At 51.0% G+C, this 22007-nt stretch overlaps 1 protein-coding gene across 3 annotated transcripts in view; it reads left to right on the plus strand.

The window, feature by feature from the left end:
• Positions 1-19528: 19528 nt before the first annotated feature.
• The window catches only part of PPFIA1 (PTPRF interacting protein alpha 1), an 88391-nt gene continuing 85912 nt past the window's right edge, over positions 19529-22007 (plus strand). For all 3 annotated transcript variants that reach the window (XM_060019460.1, XM_060019458.1, XM_060019459.1), the window contains exons 1-2: positions 19529-19715; positions 20970-21233. In XM_060019460.1, coding sequence (XP_059875443.1) covers positions 20970-21233 — 264 coding nt within the window. In that variant the 5' untranslated portion in view covers positions 19529-19715. The remainder of the gene's footprint in view (positions 19716-20969; positions 21234-22007) is intronic.

The raw sequence follows: 22007 nt of genomic DNA on the forward strand, positions 1-22007 counted from the left end.
TTCCTCCTTGCAGATTTCATCCCCGTAAGCAAATCACACAGGCAAAAGGCTGCGGAGGGCGGAACCGGTGCGCACTCCGCCTCTGCGCAGGCTCAGCTGGCAGCGCCCCACAGCTATACCACCATCCTCAGCCGTCACCCTCATTTCAAAGAGGTGGAGATTGAGGCCCAGGGAGGAGGAGAGACTGGGACTAACGCTCACTGCATGCCTCCCAGGTGCCACGTGCAGTGTGTCCTTGCTGCTCTCGGCATCCCTGAGAGAGACATCATCCCATTTCACAGAAGGGAAGACCGAGGCTCAGAGAGGCAAGGAACTTTGTTCTGGGTCACGTCACCAAAGCTGTTTGGTGGCAAAGCCAGAACCAGGAGCTAGGACTCCTAATTCTAAGTCAATACACCCTCCCACCTCCGTGAGGAAGGACAGAGGGGCTCAGACACCCCTCGCCTCTCCCACGGTGGCCGCGGGATCCCTGTGAGCCTCCAAAACCAGACTGTGCACCCTGACCCTCTGAGTCAGCGCTCAGAGGGAGCAGCCGCCCTGGTGCCACCCGGTCTCTGCCAGGCGCTGCCGTGGCCCCATGGGCAGGGTGGCATGTGTCTTCCCTGGGCCAGGAGGTGATTAATGACCTCGCAGGGAGGATGAGCAGGTAGGACCAGGCGCAGGCATCCCAGCTGAGGCGAGTTTCTCTGTCTGGCTGGTTTCTCTGCAGCTGTTTTCACTTCGCTCCGGAAAATCAGCTTTCCTGCCTTGCCCAGCCTCCTGCCGCCCCTACTCCAAAAACACCACCTTTGCCCTTGTCCCCCGCCTGGTTCTGCCACTGCTTCCAGCGCTGTGCCTGCTCCCGAGCCTGGCATTCAAGGCCTCGTGCCAACTTCAGCTTCATCCCGTTTCCTGACACAAGCCCTCTCCTCTGGCCAAATTCCTCCCGTCCCCAAAACGTGCCCCAGCTTTCCTGCCTCTGAGCCTTTGTCTGTGACTCCCCCCATGTCCGCCCTCCTCCCTCCATTTCTCCTCCTGGGCTGAGAGGGCAGGTTTGGAGGTAGAGGAACCTGATTATAATCCTGACTTTGCCTTCGTATCAAGCTGTGAGACATCGGGCAAATTCCCGTACCTCTGTGAGCTTCAGTTTCTTCGTGTGTAAAATGTCATTCAACTCAATGCATATTGATTGAAATCCTGCTGTGTCCACAGCAGTCTGGGAACTCAGCAGCTTGGAAATCTTCTTTTTCACTGTCTATCCTTTCGTACCTTTTCAATGCTGTGTTACATGCAAGTGTTCGTTAATTCATTTTTTTTAATTTTTTAAAGATTTTTTGATAATTTTTTATGGTTTTTCTTAATTGAAGTATAGTGTGTTAGTTTACACTAACACAATGTGTGTTACAATGTGTGTTAGTTTCAGGTGTACCGCGAGTGATTCCGTTATATATACATACACGTGTGTGTGTGTGTGTGTGTGTGTGTGTGTATAGGAATATATGTATATTCTTTTTCAAGTTCTTTTCCCCTATAGGTTATTACAAAATATTGAGTAGAGTTCCCTGTGCTGTACAGTAGGTCTACTTTATATATTATTGTTTATCTATTTTATATAGTGTGTCTATGTGACTCCCAATAAAATTTTTATTAAAATAATAATTCCTAATGAAATAAGACTTAGAAAAGGGAAAGATATCTCGCTCCAAAGGCTGCCACGAGGATGAAGGGAAATTTTACATGTGAAGTACCCGGTCTAGTGTCCAGCAAAGAAGTGCTCACCAAATCACAGCTTCATCAAAATGCTGCCCTCTCAGCTCCTCTAATAAGACTTCTTCAGTTAAACCTGATCCCCACCTCCTCCAGGGTCTCATGACACCTTTGCTTGTCCTATTTCATCCATCCATCCATCCACCCATCCAGCCCCAATACAGCTATCCACTCATCAATTATTTATTGCATACTTACAATGTGCCAGGGCCTCTGCCGGGAGGGCAGGAGATAATGACAAAACAGTCCCAGTCCTTCCCCTCATGGGGACAGCTGTCAGGCGGGGGAGAGGCACCACCAGAAAATATTTACTATACAGCATTCGAGCTTTGCTAGATTATGTACAGAGTAAGTGCGCGCCATGGAGCACACAGAGGTGGCGCATGACTTGCAGAAAGGCAGCATCTAAGTCGAGACCTGAAGGTGGCACAGGCAGGTAAAGACAGGAGGCGTGTTCCCTGCGAAGGGTGGGAGGTAAGGTCAGTGCGGAGAACACGATGGAGCGTTGAGCTTGAAGTTGAGAGAAACACAGGCCTGGAGAGGTGACAAGGGACCTCGTAGTCACATGAGGAATTTGAACTTTGTCCCAAGAGCAGGCTTGGAGGGTGTCAAGCAAGGAAGGGCATGATAAGGGTTGGGTCGGGAGCCCTGAGTCTGGCGGCACTGTGGACAGTGGGCTGGAGGGATGGGAGGCAGGGGTGAGCAGAAGTGGTGCAAGGGAGCCCGCTGGAAAGCTGAAGCAGAGACGCCTGGGGCAGGAGAAGGTGATGGGGGCTGAGCAGGGCACGGGCAGCGGGGTCGAGAGAACAGGATGAGATCAGAAGATTGCCCCCAACTCTTTATCATGAAGCTCTTCATCCTGCAGGAAAGTTGGAAGAACAGTTGGCGACCACGGTCTCCACTTGGATTCAACAGTTATTACCGTGTTCCTCTTTTGCCTTCGCTCAGTAGATAGATAGCGAGACAGGTAGATTTCCTTTTTCTGAACCACTTGAAATTGCAGTCATGACGGTGCTTTGTCCCAGGGCCCTTCAGCTGCATCTCCCCGCGTAAGGTCATTTTCCTCCTTAACCACAAGACCAGTATCACACTGGAAGTTCGACAGGATGGCATCTGGTGTCCAGTCCGAGTTCAGATTTCCCCAGGTATTCCAAGAATGTCTTTCCGAGTTGGGTTTTGTTTGTTTTGAAATCCAGGGACCCGTCAAGTTTCCAGGATTGCATCTCTTTGGCTTTTAAGGAAGATTAGGGAGGTGGAACGTGCAGGGCTTGGTGAGTCATTGTATGTCGGGGTAGAGGGCAGGGACGAGTCCGGGGGACGGCTGGGGCTCTGGCTTGGGCAGCACGGCTGCGGTTCCCCAGACGAGGAGTTCCGGAATAGGAACAGATGTCGAGAGAGGAGCGTCTGGTAGGCAGGTGGAAATGCAGGGGTGACATTCGGGGTCATGGTGGGAGACAGATTGGAGCTGCCATAACAAGTGACCACAAACTGGCTGCTTTAAAACAACAGAAATTTATTCGCTCGTGGTTCAGGAGGCCAGATATCTGAAATCACGGTATCAGCATGGCCGTGCTCCCTCCATAGACTCAGGGAAGGATCCTTCCTTGCGTCTTCCAGCCTCTGGTGGTTTCCGGCGATCCTTGGTGTACCTTGAGTTACAGCTGCATCCCTCCGACCTCTGCCCCCTTCTGGTACTTGACCTTCTCCCCTTTGTGTCTTCACACGGTCCTCTTGCAAGGATGTCAGTCACTGGATTTAGGGTCCACCCTATTCTAGTGTGACCCCATCTTAACTAACTGCATCTGCAAAGACCCTATTTCCAAATAAGCTCACATGCTGAAGTTCCAGGTAAACGTGAATTTTAGGGGGGACACGATTCAACCCACTACAGGGACCATAGAACTGTCTAGATGGTCATTGAAACCTCAGGAAAGGATGTGATTCCCCGGGGAGTACAGATGGAGAGGAGGGCTCGGGATGGAGCCTTATGGGATCCCCATGTTTAAGGGGGTCGCCGTAGGGTGAGGAGCCCTAAAAAGCGACCAGGGGGTTTGGCCACAGCTGGGAGGGGGAGGAGGGTGTGGGGTGAACAGGGCAGAGTGCCGTGGGTACCAAGTAAGAGATGCGCTGAGCCGGGGCTCTGGATTCCAGGAAGAGAGCAGTTTCCGGGGACTGCTTGGGGAAAACCCAGACCGCACAGGATTTCGGTTTTAACGTTCGCACACTGGCCTTGGAGCAATCTTTGAGGCCAGTGGAGTAGTCATGGCTCTTCTGATGTATTGCTTCTCTGATGCTGTCAGTGCTTCCTGTAGGACCGGAAGCCCCTCCAAATTAGGGACCCACACCTGCTCTTGTTCACCGTGACACTCAGAGCCCCCAGGGCAGTGCCAGCATGTAACAGGCATTCGGAGTACCTGTGAAGTGAGCCGGTGACTGGGGCCAGCCTCCTGGCTACCGCTGGGCCTTTGATCTGGCCGAGGTCCCCAGTGTCGGAGAAGGGGCACCCCTGATGCTGTTCACCCCAATACTCACCACCTTCACGCTCCCCACGCAGGATGAGGCAACACGTGGAGCCACTGAGAGGGAAACCCGTCCCTTCCCCTACCCCCGACTCCCTGAGTGTGGAAGGAATGAGGGAGACTACATCGTAATAATAATAATCACAGTGGACCTGCACGGGCGGGCTGGGAATCCAGACCTCCGTGTGGCTGCCACGGTCCTTGTGTCTGCCCAGCAAGCGTCCCCCAGGCCCGGTGCATTGGCCCCGCCGGTCAGCCTGCCCTTCCTTCTCCACCGCCTGCCCCAGACGGCTTTAGCTCAGCCCAAAGCCCAGAGGAGCCACTCCTGGCTCGGCCTGGCTCGCCACGCCGCACCAGTGAGGTTTGCTGCTCTGGATGGGTTTGGTCTCTTCAGTTTTTACTCGGAGTCCTTAATCTCTTTCTCACAAGAGACTGTAACTTGTCATCCCCAGGCAGGTTGCCGCTTGGCCAGTGGGTGGGAACCTGCGGCTCTGCTCCCACACCCCTCTGGAGCCCCAGCTGGCACAGCTGCAGCGGGAGGAGCCTGCAGGCGTGGGAAAGGGGCAGAGCCACCCCACCCTGCCCCCGCTCCTCCTGGCGGCCGGCTGGGGGCCCGCCTCACTGTCCCAGGGGGCCCCAGGAAAGGGGCTGGGAGGGAGGAAGCCCCCTCTCCCTCTTTTTTTTCCATATATAAGTGCATCTTTGGGGCTGTCATCTGGGAATTCAATTTTATTTATTTATTTATCTATCTATTTTTAATTTTTTTGGCCGCGCTGTGCGGAATGCGGGATCTTAGTTCCCCAACCGGGGACGGAACCCGTGCCCCCTGAATTGGGAGCACGGAATCTTAACCACCGGACTACCAGGCAAGTCCCCCACCTCTCCCTTTTGCGGAATTTCCCTTCCCTCAGGCAGAGCAAATCTGAGTACCCCCCATCTTTGGGAAGAGGGGGTGAAGTGTCCAGTAGACGCCCCAGCCTCAGCGAACACCCTCCTCCCAGCCTTTGCGCTGCTGGTGCCTCTGCATGGACCTTCTTCCCCCACTCTCCTCACATGACTAACTCTTACTTGTTCTTTCTGTCCTGCCTTTGATGTTGCTTCTTCCAGGAAGACTGCCCTGCTTTTCCTGGGCCAGAGGTGGTGCCTTCCCCCAGGCTCCCAGACCCCACCACCTCCTTTCCCCTGCACTCTGTCTACACCCACAGGGGATTTAGGTTCCTCGAGGGCCGAGGCCATGTCCTCTTGCCCTCCCTGTGTCCTCGGCACCTGGGCCCACGGAACCTCATAGACTTGCTGTAGCTGGGACGGGAGTTGGCCTGGTGACCTCTCTCTCCCTCCTCTCCCAGGACCAAGCTCATCGCCTCACTGACTGAGGCTCCCGGCTTCCCCCTTCCCCACTGGGACCACAGCCAGGAGCTGCACGAAGAGCTGTGTGAGGGACGGGGCAGGAGAGGCAAGCAGGGTGAGAGGGGCTCCTTGGCGGGGTGACCTCCTGGAAGAGGTGACTCTATGGCACGACAACTCAGAGACTGGGAGACGTCAGCTGTGTGAGAGGTCAGGTCAGAGAGTTCTGGGAAAAGAGGAACAGCCAGTGCAAATGCCCTGGGGCAGGAACCAGCCTGGCAGGTTTGAGAGCCACTAAGGCAGCCAGTGTGACTGCTGCTGGGTGAGTTGTGGATTTCATTCCAAGTGTGTCAGAGACCAGGGAGGAACACAATCTGACTCAGCCTGGGCTGCTGCGGGCGGGCTTTCCTGAGCCAGGGTGGCCTGTTGGGTTGAGGCTGAGGGACAGGGCTCGAGGGGGATTCACAGTGGTCCCCACTCCTGCCCCCATCCTGCAGACGCTGGCCAGTACTTGGAGGTATTCCTGGAAGGCACTGCAAGGAGGAAAGCATCCACGTGGGGAGCAGAAGCACAGCTCAGCTTCCGGCTCCCAGAGGAAATATTAATCTTACACAGTGAGAAATAGGTCAGGGGCGAGAGAACCTGTTTTTCTGCCACCCACAGGGATGGAGACTGGGGCGCAAAGAGCACTGAGTGGGATCTCAGTTCTCCGACCAGGGATGGAACCCGTGCCCCCTGCAGTGGAAGCACGGAGTCTTAACCACTGGACCGCCAGGGAATTCCCAGGCACACAAGCCTTTAAACAAGGACAGCATGTCTTTTGTCTTAAACCCCATCTGGGTTTAAGATATTTGCACAAAGGTCTAAGTTAAATGTAAACAGGTGTTAAATTATTTGACAAAAAGGACCCGTCTTTTCCTCTCTTATTGGAAAGACCCTGCACTGCCATAGGGACCAGCTGTGTGACTGGAGCTGGCGTCCCACCCTGGCCCCTGGGGCGTCCAATAAGGTGTGCCCACCTGAGCCAAGCACTCCGATCTCCCCACCACCACTTACCCCCAAGTGAGCATCCTGAACCGCAGGCTGGAATGTGCAGAAAATGAACTCAGCACCTGACTCCGAATCCTTCGCCCTCTGAAAAAACGTCTATTATGAAATAGTTCATTTATACAGAAGAACAGAGGTGAAAATAACGAGATAACATGGACGCCCACGTACCACCGACCACTTAAGAAATAAAACAAGCCAGGACCAATCACGCCTTCTAGTGCACCTCATGCCCGGCTCCCCAGCACCCCACCCCACAGGTAACCAAGACCCTGGATTTCACTTTTATCTTCCCCTCTTCCTGGGTTCCTCCTGCCTCGTGCCAGCTGCTCTGTGGTCTTAGAGCGCACGTAGGACGTTGGTAGGGAATGTTTAATGTATTTGTTTCCTGTAGTAAACTGGACTGCTTATGACAACAGAAATGTATTCTCTCCCATCCTGGGGGCCCTAGACTTCTTTTTTTTTTTTAATTTCTTTTTTTATTTTTGGCTGCGTTGGGCCTTTGTTGCTGCGCGCGGGCTTTCTCTAGTTGTGGCGAGCGGGGGCCACTCTTCGTTGCTGTATGCGGGCTTCTCCTTGCGGTGGCTTCTCTTGTTGCGGAGCATGGGCTCTAGGCGCGCAGGCTTCAGTAGTTGTGGCATGCGGGCTCTAGAGCGCAGGCTCAGTAGTCGTGGCACGCGGGCTCTAGAGCGCAGGCTCAGTAGTTGTGGCGCACGGGCTTAGCTGCTCCGTGGCATGTGGGATCTTCCCAGACCAGGGCACGAACCCATGTCCCCTGCATCGACAGGCGGACTCTCAACCACTGCGCCACCAGGGAAGTCCCAGCCCTAGACTTTTTGATCAAGCACCTCCAACACCAGAAATCCAAAACGAAGACCAGAAATGAGGCCAGAAATCCGAAATGAAGGTGTGGGCAGGGTTGGCTCCTTCTCGAGGCTCAGAGGGAGAATCTGCCCCGTGCCGCTCCTCTAGCTCCCTGGGGTGGCCAAAACCCCTTGGCCCTCCAGGGCCTACAGCCGCATCCCTCCAATCTCTGCCCCCGTCTTCACACGCCTTCTCCCCTGTGTGTCTGCGTCCTCTCCTCTTTCTATAAGGACACAGTCATTCTATGTGGGGCCCACCCTAAATGCAGGATGGTCTCATCTTGACATCCTTAATTTGATTACATCTGCAAAGACCCTTATTCTAAGTAAGATTGCATTCACAGGGACCAGGACACATCTACCCGCCCACCGTTACATAGAGGAAGGTGCTTGATATTTACTTAGCGATGGAGGTGTTGATGCAAAAGCCTAGGGTACCCCGTAGAGTGGGAGTGTTTCTGGCATGGCCTCTCCTTTCAGGGCGGGACCACATCTTACGCCTTGAGGTCCCCCAGCTGCTCAATGGGATGGAGGAGATGGGGTCTGGTCGGGGCTGCTGGAGGCTCACTCAGGAGCCCTCTCAGGCTTATTAGGATGGGCCAAGCACAGAGGCGCAGCCAGGTCTTCCCGCCCGCACCTGGCGGCCACAGCACCGCCATCTTGCCCACCACCCTCCCCCATCAGACTAGGTTAGAGCAGCGCTGCCACTGCTGTCAGCCCTCCTTGCTCCCATCCTTTCCAGCGGGGCATGTCTCACCATGTGATTGAAGAAATGCTGGGGTAATTACTTCTTTAAGGCTTATCTCCTCCCCAGGATCCTGCCTGTCCGGTTCCTTCCTCCCCTGTAGGCCCTCGAGAGATCACTGTGCCCTGAATGAATGAGGTCAGGTGTGGGTGATCCGAACCCTTCCTGCCCTGGTCCGAGGGAGCCTGCAGGGTGGGCGGCGTCGCAGTGAGGCACCCGACCCGTCCAGGGGGAAGGAACTGCTCCACATGGGCTCCCTGGGACCCTTCCGGGGACAGCAGCTGTTCCACAGGTGATGACTGCCCACCTGCTCGGTGCTGGAGATCAAGGTAGAGAGCCAGGCAGAGGGGCAGAGTGCTGCCAGGCCCCGCCTCCCGACCGAGAGCAGACCCTGCCCTGGGCCCTCCCCCATGCCTCCTCCATCCTCCCTGTGCAAAGCCTCTGCCTACAACTCCCACGCTGGGAAGCCCGGTAAAGAGAGCCCACGTGTTCCCATCCTGCCCTGTGTGAAAGCCCAGACCAGCCAGCGCTGTGAATTACCGCGGACGGACAGGCCCTGGGATGGGCACTTCCCAGAACTCCGGCTGTGAGCCTGCCCGGCTTTTCTTTGGCGCTCAGCTCTTAGAAATCCCTGGGGGCAGCACCTCCCAGCACAGCGTGGGCGGATTTGTGTTCCAGTTGTCCGGCTTCTTCCGGGAATTGGCAAACTCCTTTTCACAGCCCTGCCCCTCACACCCTGCCTGGAGCCTTCATGGGTGTTCACACACTCTGCTGCTGCCTGGGTCAAGGAAGGCATTACTCAGGTCTAAATATTTTGATCCAAAAAAAAAAATCCCCACACCCACTGCCCAAGAAATGGGCCTCGTTTCCCTTTCTTCGTCCTGAACCGCAGCCAGCAGGTCCTGAGGACGCTGGGCCGGAGAAGACGGTGACCGTGCGCCCCGTCAGTCCCTGCCAAGCTGGGAGCCACCCCTGCCAACAGCACCTTCTCATCCGGGCCAGGAGAAGGTACGGCCAGGGGGTTGCCTGGGCAGCGGGCAGCGGAGGAGCTGAGGCAGGGTCGGGTGAGGAGGGTGGGGTGGGGCAGGAGCACCGTGGGGTTGGAGCAGGCGGTCAAGGCTCCATTTGTGGGAAGTAAGTTTGCCTCATGTGTGGGGATGCTTTTCCTTTCACCCTGGATCTGACTCACCTGCTAAAACCTGCTATTTTGACCTAAACTTACATGCTATCTAGAGAAGCGGCCTGTAATGAACATCAGATGTGTGAACATCTATACAGCACAAGAAAATCACAGGTGCCTCCCTAAACATGGTATAAACACACAGGATGATGGGAATTCCCTGGTGGTCCAGCGGTTAGGACTCGGTGCTTCCACTGCTGGGACCTCGGGTTCGACCCCTGGTCGGGGAACTAAGATCCCAGAAGCAACGCAGCGCAGCCAAAAAAAACCCCAAAACAACAACAAAAACCACACACACACAATTAGACAACGTCAGAAGCCAGGTTGAAGAAATCTTCCAGAAGCTACACGTAAAGGCAAATTGTCATTAACCGTTTACAGACTCACCAATGTGGGGTAAAGAAACGACTGTAGGTGTTCTTCAGGCATAGTAGTAAAAAATATCATTAAAAAATGGGGATTTGAGAACCCGCCCCCAGCTCGGGTATTACCAGATTCCTTTTTAAAACAAGTTTCTCAATGGGGTAAAATGTATGCTGCAGTCCTTGAGTCCACCCTGGCCGTTCCAGCTTGGACTAGTCAATGGTCAGACCTTGTAAATGGAAATGTGATAGGCAGGAAGTTAACACTGAAGGTGGGGGGAGATTACTGGTGTATCTACCTCATAACCAAGGACGCTGCTGAGGCAGGCTGTCGTGGGCAGATCTGTGTTCCCCAAATTCATGTGTCGGAGTCCTGACCCCCAGCATTTCAGAATGTGACTGTATTTGGAGTTGGGGGTCTCTCAAGAAGTGATTAAAGAAAAATGAGGTCACTAGGGCGCGTCCCAATCCCATAGGACTGATGTCCTTATGAGAAGAGGAGAAAAGGACACAGACACACACAGAGGGACGACCCCGTGAGGACACAGGGAGAAGATGGCCGTCTACAGGCCGAGGAGAGAGGCCTCAGGAGGACCCAGCCCTGCCCACACCTGGATCTGGGATGCCAGCCTCCAGGACTGGAGACAATAAATGTCTGCTGTTTAAGCCCCCCAGGCTGTGGAACTTTGTTACAGCAGCTCTAGCAAACTAAAACACATGCCAATCTCAAAGAAAAAGTTTTTCAGCTTTTTTTTTTGTTTTTTGGGGTTTTTTTGCATGAAATGCTAAGCCTTTGATTCCAAATTAACTTGGTGTTAGCAGTGAAGATGGACAACCAGACCCTCCAAGGCAAAGATCCAAAATGCACCTAAGAGCTCTGAGCTTGACACACGGACTCATCCGTTAATCGACGCTGAGTTCATGTCTGTCCACCTCTCTCTGGCTTCTCCTTGGGGAAACTCATTTCCCGTCCCATGTAATGGTAACGGTGGGGAGCAGAAGGGCAGAGAGGAGCTCTCAGCCACGGGGCAACCTCAACACTACTTCTCGATGTAGGGGATCCAACTGCTGCGAGCCCGTCTCCAGAGCCATTCATGGCTGCAACACGTATGACTTTCAAACCAGATGCAGTTTTTGTTTGCTTGTCTGTTTCGACGCTGGACACAGCTCTGCCGTCCTGATTTACTGTCTGATTTCAAGTGGCTCGACATGATCACGTCTGTTAAATAAATGAATGAAATGGATAAAAATGGCCACGCCCCACAGTTGTCATGTCATCTATCAAAGTTAAAGTGATTTTAAGGAAGTGTCAGGAAGAAAGAAAAGGCTTTGCCGGCTGCAGTGAGATCATTCATTCAATCAAGGAAAGAGCTCAAACAACACGCTCGTTTCTTGTTCTGACTCCCAGGGCCCTGGGCACGGGTGCTGGGTGGCACAGCCTCTCGGTGTGACCCTCCTTCCTCAGTAAGTCAGCAATCGTGGTTTCCAAATTCCCAACAGTCATCTTTGAGACTTGGGAATGAGGTATCAGAATTCCCCAAACCCTAATTATGTTTCAAAACACTGTATTTATATGATTTCAATAATGATGGACCCTAGTAAGCAGGTTCAGAGGTTTTCTGTAAAAAAAAAAAAAATCATACACTCGTGGCTTCTTATTATTATAAACTAATATATTCTGACAATATTACATATTTTAATAACATGTGGGAAGGATCTCTATCTGATGTAGATATTGGATAACAGAAAACGTAAAAAGAAGGGACTATTAGCAAAAGACAAATGCCAATTAAAAATCATTTTAGGGGCTTCCCTGGTGGCGCAGTGGTTGAGAGTCCGCCTGCCGATGCAGGGGACGCGGGTTCATGCCCCGGTCCGGGAAGATCCCACATGCCGCGGAGCGGCTGGGCCCGTGAGCCATGGCCGCTGAGCCTGTGCATCCGGAGCCTGTGCTCTGCAACGGGAGAGGCCACAACAGTGAGAGGCCCGCGTACCGCAAAAAAAAAAAAAAAAAAAAAAAATCATTTTAACATGGATGGACCTAGAGATTATGCTAAGTGAAGTAAGTCAGACAGAGAAAGACAAATATCATATGATATCACTTATATGTGGATCTAAAAAAAAATTGATACAAATGAACTTATTTACAAAACAGGAAGAGACTCACAGACTTAGAAAACAAATTTATGGTTACCAAAGGGGAAAGGAGGGGAGGAATAAATTAGGAGTTTGGGATTAACATATACACACTACTCTGTATAAAATAAATAAACAACAAGGACCTACTCTATAGCACAGAGAACTATACTCAATATCTTGTAATAACCTATAATGGAAAAGAATCTGAAAAAGAATCTATATCTATATCTGTATCTATCTATCTGTCTCTCTGTATATATCTGAATTACTTTGCTATACACCAGAAACTAATACAACATTGTAAATCAACTATTCTTTGATAAAAAAATAAATTATTAAAAATGTAAAGATAATTCCACAAATATATGATATTAGAAAGATTAATTGCCCTGGATAGTCTAGAGCCTTTGTTTCATGACAAATATGCCAGTTGTAGAAAAACTTCTTTCACTTGACAATGATGTTGGTCAGATTTTTAGGAGTCCAAAGCATTCTTCGAGTTGGGCAATAGGAGAGTACAGGTTGCTTTTTTTTTTATTATGGTAAAAAAAAAAATATATATATATATATATATAGAATATAAATTTATATTCTATTTTATATTCTATTTATATAGAATATAAAAGTTACCATCTTAACCAGTTGTAAGTGTATAGCTCAGTGGCATTAAGTACATTCATGTTGTTGTACAACCATCCCCACTCCCCATCTCCAGAACTTTTTCGTCTTCCTAGACTGAAATTCTATCCCCATTAAACTCTCACTCCTCATCCTCCTCCCCCTCCCCCTGGCCCCCATGTCCTACTTCGTGTCTTTATGGACTTGACTCCTCTAGGGGCCTCCTGTATGTGGAATCTGTCCTTTCGTGGCAGGCATGTTTCACTTAGCATCACGTCCTCAAGGTTCGTCCACAAGGTCACTTTTTTTGCCGTTTTTTCTTGTGGTTGATTTCTAATCTCATAGCATTGTGGTCGGAAAAGATGCTTGATATGATTTCAATTTTCTTAAATTTACAGAGGCTTGCTTTGTGGCCCAGCATGTGATCTATCCTGGAGAATATTCCATGTGCGCTTGAAAAGAATGTGTATTTTGCTGTTTTTGGATGGAACACTCTAGGGATATCAATTAAGTCCGTCTGATCTAATGCGTCACTTAAGGCCTGTGTTTCCTTATTGATTTTCTTTCTGGAAGGTCTATCCATTGACGTAAATGGGGTGTTAAATGGGGTGACTATTATTGTGTTACTGTCAATGTCTCCTTCTATATCTGTTAACATTTGCCTTATATGTTTAGGTGCTCCTGTGTTGGGTGCATATAGATTTACAATTGTTACATCTTCTTCTTGGATGGATCGCTCGATTGTTACGCAGTGTCCTTCTTTGTCTCTTGTAACAGTCTTAATTTTAAAGCCTATTTTTCTGATACGAGTATTGCTACTCCAGCTTTCTTTTGATTTCTATTTGCATGGAATACCGTTCTCCAGCCCCACGAGGTCACTTTTTTCGTGGTGAAACTATTTCATCTGCTCCACAAAACCATAGACTACGGTGAATATTCAAACACTGAGAAGTACCAGCAAGTATTGCCGAGTGGGATTCAAGTCATGGGACGCTGAGATCCCTGAGCGAGTTTAATAGCGCTACACAGAATCACAAACTCGCCAATTTAAGGGCTTTGTTTATTCCTCAGAACGCCACTCATAGGATTTGTGTGAAGTATCCTGTGTGTATAAGCTCATTCATGTTTATTTTATTCACATGAATGACTCACCCCTGGCACAGGCAGGGCCGGGAGCAGGCAGTTACAATGTGCTGCAGCCACAAGCCAGACTGGTTCCGTAGTGGCTGGTTCTTGCCCCTGTGCTTCTGTCCTGGTTCCCAAAATCTCAACCTTATCCTTCAACTCCACGTGAGAGCGCTTCCTGACTTCGCTTTTGACCTGACCAATGGATTCTTTCCAACCAGTAACCTCTTCATGTTGACTATTTCATTCTCCAAAGAGAATTTTAATGCTTTTCCCTTTGTCTCGATGTCTTGACGGATATCTCTATTTGGGATTAGGAAAAACATAACTTTCATGAGAAATGGTGGGAAAGAATTCCTGCCTCGAAACCCAATGGGCAGTGTCTCCCCTTGTGGCACTGCCACAGCTCCTGGCTGCATGTCCTGAAGGTCAGGGGGCAAATAGGAAGAAGAACCACAAGGCTTTCTCCCATGCTGTTCTCTCTTCTGACAGAGAGGAAAACCCCACAAGCCCCTGCACTGTCCCTTATGTGGAATTGACAAGATCAGGGTCCAGCCCCTCTCATAGCCTTTCGGGGGCAAAGGACAATGAGATACCAGAGGACTCAGCTCAATCCCGATTCTCTCCAGGGTGGATGGGCATGGCCTGGATGAAACGGACCCCCTCAGGTGATAATAGAGATCTTCTATATCGCCCTTCCCAACTAGCAAAACCCTCAGAGCCATCCCCATGAGGCGGTTCTATCATCCGCACTTCAGGAATGAGGAAACTGAGGCCCAGAGAGGATTTGCCTAAGAATACACAGCCATGTCCAAAAGAAGCAGGACCAAGACTTGAACTAGGCAAAAGCGCCTTTCAAAGAGGGGCCTGATGACTAGACTCAGCAGGGAACCAGCAGGGCTGCCAGGGTGGTCACTTCTCATGTCCAGCCATGAGTCTCACAACATCCCAGCGTGATAGTTAGTGTGGGTGTTATTATCCCTGTCTACAGATGAAGAGATCAAGGCTTCGTATGGCTATGGACTCCACTCGAGGTCAAGGTAAAGGTCAGGGCTGGGGCCCCAGCCGAGCCTTTGGAGAGTCTGAACTACCTGCCCAGGCCCTTCTTCCTCCAATTGCTGGGCGTTTTTATTAGATTGGCTCTATCTGAAGAGCATAATGAAGTTGTCAAGAGAAGCAAGTTGCAAGGAGCTTATGACTTGCTTTTAAATATAAGTACACGGGGACTTCCCTGGTGGCACAGTGGTTAAGAATCCGCCTGCCAATGCAGGGGACACAGGTTCGAGCCCTGGTCCGGGAGGATCCCACATGCCGTGGAGCAACGAAGCCCGTGTGCCACAACTACCGAGCCTGTGCTCTAGAGCCCGTGAGCCACAACTACTGAGACTGCGTGCCACAGCTACTGAAGCCCACGCGCCTAGAGCCCATGCTCTGCAACAAGAAGGCACCGCAATGAGAAGCCCGCGCACCACAACGAAGAATAGCCCCCACTCACCGCAACTAGAGAAAGCCTGCGCGCAGCAACGAAGACCCAACGCAGCCATAAATAAATAAATAAACTTACACGGATGAAAGGGGTGGACGTCTTCATGTCCGTGTGGGAGGCTCTGAGGTCCTCTAGGAGCTGGTAACTCCCTGTGCCCAGCGCTGTGTTGGGACAGTGGGGCGTGTTTCAGACCAGGAGGTGGAGAGGCACGTAGACCCTCGATGGGCATCAGGTTTAGTGCCTTGATGCCCTGGCCTAGGGGATTTGTCCCCAGCTTTGGCGGCCTGGGGACTCGTTCTGTTGTGGCAGCACGAAAACTGGCTTTGGAGGCAGTCTTGGGTTCAAGACCCCCAGGTTCTACCAAATCATAAACTGTGGGCCTTGGACAGGTGATCTGATCTCTCCGCGTCTCAGCGTTCACATCCATGAAAGGACGGAAGATACACTTGTGAGGCTTGAGTGAGGCTACACGAGTTAGGGGTTCTCTGTAAATGCTTTTTCTCCTTCCTTCTCCTGGGGATGGACACGCACCAACCAAGCTCCGGACAGCCTCGGTCATGGGCCAAAACGTCAGCTCACTGGTCAACTGTGGGCAACAGAACTGCCGTGGAAACTGGACCAGGCAGGCTGATGTTCTTCCTTGCTTGGTGGCCACTGGGACCTCAGTTTCCTCATGTGCATAGTGGGAAGGATACAGGAACAGCCGTGTGGGGAATTATCTTAAGAACGAAAGGAGACGAATAGTCTTCTTTCTTTCCCTTTCTCTGTGTCTGTCCACCCCTCCTCACCTCGGCAGGGATACATGGGAAACCCAGACAGGGTTGGTTCTAATGGCTAAAGTCATCAAGCTAATGAAGCCCAGGGCCTCACCTCCTCTGCAGGGGACTGGATTACTGGGCCAGCGCTGAGACCCACTGATAAAGTGCTTCCTCTTTGGGGGTCCCTTTAAGAGACCATCCTTGCTCACAAGCATAGTGATGAGATCAGCCATTAGGACCGCCCCCATTCATTCAAGGCTACAGTCCCAGCTCTTCCCAAATTAGCTGGGTGCTGCTGGGCAAAGGCTGTTTGCATCTCTGAGCTTCAGTTTCCTCCTCTTAAACGGAGAGCCACGTCCTCCATCACCCACGGCCAGCTCAGACCTCTCCACCCCACCCCAACCCCGAATAGTATTGTCCCACCACCATTCATTAGGTTGCTTTACATATTCCAGTAGACCTGGATCTCTGTGGTAGAGGCCAGGCCACATTCTGATCTCACCTCTCCTCCCGGGCCCCTTACCTCTCTAGAAAGGGGAGGTGGCCCAGGCCACGCTCAAGGTTGACAGCTACATCATCTGGAGAGTCCACGCTGGCGGGCACATTTGTGAAAACACAACTCTGAGCACAGTAAAAAACACTCTAGCCCCCACCTGTACTCCCATATTTTATCTAGCCTTTAATAGAAGAATTGGAGGGAAAACATTTCTCATGTTCATTGTTTTCCTGACTAAGCCTCTGAAATATTTTTCAGGTGAATACTTCTGGGAAAGAGTTTAGTTGAGTGATATAGATAACTACACCAAAATGTCATCTTAGCTTCCTGAAAGCAGTGTGCCATGGCTTGTTCTTGCCTAGGTTTTATGAAAGTAACGCTGGTGGGGTTTTTTCCTCTAATGATAAAAAGAATGCACATTCATGATAAAGTATCTGGAAAGCACAAACTAGCACAAAGAAGAAAGTGAAAACAACCCATTGTCCCCCTCAAAGACAACCCCTGCCAACAGGCTGACATTAACTCTTTCTAGGAGTATCTCTGTACATACATATATAGAGAAATGTAAGAAACTAACTGAACTCAGTAACAATGTTTTCACATATAGACATACATGTTTTTGTTTTACAAATTTGAGAGTTAAAATTGAATTTCACTTTTCAAAACTTTTTCATGTAAGACTCATTTTATGAAAATTGTATCACTTTGATTAATATCAATAATATTTAGAATTTTTCAGATACAAGCTAATAAATTTTCGATAATACAGACTTCAACTAAACACAAACTTTTCTTTTTTGAATTAGGGCTCACACTCTATATACTTGTGTGTAACTTGGTATTTTTTGAAGTTTTTTCCCCCATTAAAAAAATTAGGTATATGTTGATAAAATAGATAACCAACAAGGACCTACTGTATAGCACAGGGAACTATACTTAATCATTTTGTAATAACCTATAAGGGAAAAGAATCTGAAAAAAAATAGATATATATGTATGCATAACCAAATCACTTTGCTATACACCTGAAACTAACACAACATCGTAAATCAACTATACTTCAATTTTTTAAAGTTAGGACACAATTTACAATTAATGTACAGTTCTGTTAGATTTGACAAACGCATGCAGTCATGTACCTACCACCACAGTCAGGATAAAGAATTTTGCCAGTCATCTAAAATATACCTCTGAATGTCATCAAGCTTTCTGTCATTTGCAGTGCAATGATTTAACCAGTCTTTTTTTGTTGGCCATTTGAGGTTGCTTACAATTTTCCTCTTAACTGATTTTGCAATCTGAGGGAGTGAAATGAATGCATGAAAATGAGTGAAATCTGGGATTCTCATTTTCCTGCCGTTATACCAAATGGGCTTCTCCCTTCTCTGCTTGGAAAACTGCTCATCCTGAGACCCAGCTCAGACGTTATCCCTCTGTGAAGCCCCTGTGATGCCAAATGGAGAGTTGGTTCCTCCTTCCTCTGCAGTCCCAAGGCACCAAGTCACACGCAGTTTATAGGACAGACATTGTAATAGTCTGTTTCTCTTCTCCCCTCCAGGCTGTGAATTGATGTCTTTCGCAGTCCTGTGTTCCCCAAACCTAGGCCATGCCTGGCTCACAGTGTTCTATAAATGTTCATGAAGTGAACGAACATTCTACTCTGTTGAACACAATTTTAGTATTGTGCTGATTTTTTAGGAGGCAGGTACTTGCTGAGCATGATGCCAATATGGGCTGGATGAATTAAGCTGGTACACTTGAGGAGAGCTGGATGTTTTCCTCTGTTACAGACCCTGGATCAGGGATGCAAATTCATATTTATGTGGAGTCATTCAAATATTTATTGAATGAACAAATACATGGATGAAAGGTGTGGTCCTGGACTTGGGAGGTAAGAAAGCCAATCAGACATAGCACCTGTTCTTGGTGAGTTCACAACTGGGAATCAAGGAATCTACCTAGGAAGGCTTCACCCCCCTCCCCCACCATGCAACCTGTACTTAGACTTAGCGAGACAGCAGCCAGTGTCACTTGGCAACAATGCCTGGACATTTTGTTTTGCCAAGAGTTTGTGATCCAGGAGTCAGACCTTGAGTGGGGAGCATCTGCTTTAATTTATTAAAGGTGTATTTATTAATCTCTGCATCTGCAATATATAGCACAGGACTTGGCACACAGCAGGGATTTTTGAAAGCTTGCGCAAGGATGAAATATGGATATGAATAAGGATAACAATGTTGAGAAAGATAAAAATGACCACCATTCGCTGAGTACCTCCCCAGCCAGGTCCTTGACTAGGTGCTCCCTACACATTCTGTTTCTTATAACAGCCCTGGGGTAGGTCTGTATCACTCACTCTCCCATCTTACAAGTGGGTTCCCCCGCGGTGCCCAGGCCCACACCGCAGGGAGAAGTATCTGCTGGAAGGTGAACAAGGTGTGCCTAGCTCCAAAGCCTGCCTTCTCGACACAGCGCCCAGGAGCCTCAACATCAAACGCTGCCCATCTCTGCCTCCCCAGGTACTGCACGTAAAGCTCGGTAATGGGTCTTGCGTCGAAACCGCGTCCTTCCGAATCGTGCAAGGACCGGTTCCTAGGAGGCTCCGGAGGCCACACCGCAGGCTCCGACCGGCTGCGAACAGGTGACTTGCACTGGGGTGCGCTCCGGCGTAAGGTGTGTAGCCGTGACCTTCGGGAAGTGTCGGGCTCAGAACCTGGCACCCAGCAGACGCTCGATAACGGCCTTCGGTGTCCTCCGCGGCTGTAAGCGGAGAGTTGGGGGCAGCCCCCGAGTTGGAAGACGCTGCTCGGAAAGAGAACCAAAACCCGGAGCCCGGTGCCGGAAATCAGGAGCGGCGACTCGACCGAGGCTCACCCACCCGGGCGGGGCCGGGGGCGGGGCTTCTACTGTATCCAGTCAATCGGCGTCCGAGAGGCGAGCCCGCCCCCCTGAGGAGGCGGTGCTTGCACACTCGGCCGCCCCCTGAGTTCCTCCCCCGGGGGACGGGGCGGGGCGTGCCGGCGGCGCTCGGCGCTGACGCTGCGCCGACGCGCCCGACGTCGGGCACGTTGACGCCGGCGACGCGCAGCCGGGCCCGCTCCTCCTGTGCTCTGCCAGTGTCCGGCCGCAGGCCGGCCTTAGTGACTGGGGGCGGCGGGCCCGGGGCGGCGGGCGCGGGGCGGGCGGCGGGCGCGGGCTGCCTTCGTCGGGCCCCGAGCTCGCCTGGAGCGAGCAGCCGCCCGCGAGCCGCCGCGGAGCGTCCTCGCCCGCTCCCGCCGGCGAGCAAGGTAAGGGATAGGGGGACTGAAACAGGGTTGGGGCGGAGCGGGGCCCCGGGCGCCGGCGCCCTCCCCGCGGGGGCCGCGCGGCTGGTGAGTGTCAGCCCCGGGGGAAGGGTGTGCAGCGGGGCCCGGGGTCGCTGGGGCAGGGGGCGCTGCCCGCGGGACCCCCGGCGAACGGGCTCTCGGGGCCGTGCGCCCCCCCTCCCCGACCCCAGCGCCAGGTGACCCGCGCCCCCGGGGACCCCAGCGCTGGGCGCGGGGGCGAGGACCTGTAGCCGCGGGAAGTCCCGAGCCAGGCTGGGTTCCCGTGGTGAATCGTTCTCGCCACCCTGGCGTCCGGGCTGCTGCAGCACCGGGTGCGGGTGCGAGCGGGGTAGAGTCGTTGTCACTGTCAGGTGCGTGGTATGCGGTCCTGGGCATCTCCGTCCCGGGGGTCCGCCGAGCCCGGAGCACCGGCGGCAGCCTCGGGAACCGGCCCCCTGCCCCTCGCCCCGTCATTATATTTGAGACACTTAGTAGCCTCTCGTAATCTCACCTTTCACTTTTCCTTCCTTCCTAGCCGTGCACGTCTGTCTCGACCTGCTATATTTCCATTGTGGAATTTTTGGGGGGCGGGGGGGTCTGTTAATTTACGTAAGTTAGGTTGACTGACCAACCATTGTAGCCGTTGAAAAACACCTCTCGCGCCCTTAACGAGTCCAGTTCCGTTTATCGCTCACCAAATCCAGCCCAAGAATTCAGGGAGCCGTCAGTCCTTCCTAGGAGCTGACTGCACACATTCCTCTAAGATGCCTGATGGATTTTGTACTTGTCAGTTTTACTGGCTGTATGCTCCTTCTGTGCTTTTCCTGAAAAATGATTGGATGGCACGTGTTTTGACTTTCTCTCCCCCACCGGGAAATAGAAAGGAAAAAAAAAAAGGTTACAGAAGCACACTTGTTTTCAACAACTAGAAAGTACAGCTTTGCAGAGAGAATGCCACAGGGTTTGTTCTTTATGTGAGGGTTGTCTTCTTTGGTCTTTACCCCTTCACTGGATTACTGTCAGTATTAAATGTCTTCATCTTGTGTGTTCTGGGCACTTTGTATATGCATGTGTACGTTTTCCCAGTTTTTTTCTGTACAGAGCAGAGCAGTCAGATCTGGGAATAATGAGGCTGTCAGCCTTTCACTTATCAGCTACAGATAGCTATAAAGTTGCAGCTTTGGGGAAGCCTTTATTTTGCACTTGATGACTGTGGTCTGGGTCTTTCATTTCAAGATGATGTGCGAGGTGATGCCGACCATCAGTGAAGCAGAAGGCCCCCCAGGAGGAAGTGGGAGCCATGGGTCCAGCTCCCCTTCACAGCCAGATGCAGATTCACACTTTGAACAGTTGATGGTCTCCATGCTGGAAGAGAGGGACCGTCTCCTTGACACTCTGAGAGAGACCCAAGAAACGCTGGCCTTAACCCAGGGGAAGTTACACGAGGTTGGTCACGAAAGAGATTCCTTGCAGAGGCAGCTCAATACCGCGCTTCCACAGGTATGGGTGATTTTCACCTGAGTTTTTTCTAAACGCTTTTTTACGATGTTGAAATTTTTCGATGTGTATTTTGCGTAATCACTCGTGAAATGGTGGTTCTGTTATTTGTAAGTCTCATATAGATAAAATTCCTGAGGATTAAACTTCTTAGTGAGAACAAACTCCAGTGTACCATAAAGTTCTGTAAAAACACCTTATTGCCCTTGTTCCCCTTTAGAGCGGCAGAAGGAACTGCCTAGATTTGGAAGAGTGCTCCAGGGTTTTTGAAAAAGGGCTATGAAGCAGCCAAGCTCTGTGGTGCCTTCCGTTTCGCTGTCTTAAGCTATTCCTTGCCTAAATGTGTATTTCCATGGGTTGTGTTATGTATTTCCAATTTCCTAATGAAATTTACTGGACAAATAGGATTGATTTCACAGGAGAAATATTTTTACAGCCACCTTTCTCAGAACACCGGTGTTTTGTAAATCAGGTTTGTTTGAGGGGATAGAAGACGGAAGATGGATTCCTTTGGAGCTCTCTCTGTGGCAGATGAGAATTATAAAGCTTACAGCCACACTGAAGTTTTTCATCTAAGGATATTGTGTTTGGAGCAGTGTTTCAAGGCCTTTTCTTGTGGAGCCGAGTGAGGATCTAATGACAGGAGCAGGGAGAGGGTGTCAGCTAGAAGAGTGTGCACTGGGTGGCACAGAGCACAGTGGGAGATGTGTGTGTTCCTTGGGTGTTTACGAGGTGTAGGTGCCATTTTACCTATTCATATAGGTGCCTTTATGGTGC

This window comes from Delphinus delphis, chromosome 8, assembly GCF_949987515.2.
Source record: "Delphinus delphis chromosome 8, mDelDel1.2, whole genome shotgun sequence".
Classification (NCBI taxonomy): Eukaryota; Metazoa; Chordata; class Mammalia; order Artiodactyla; family Delphinidae; genus Delphinus; species Delphinus delphis.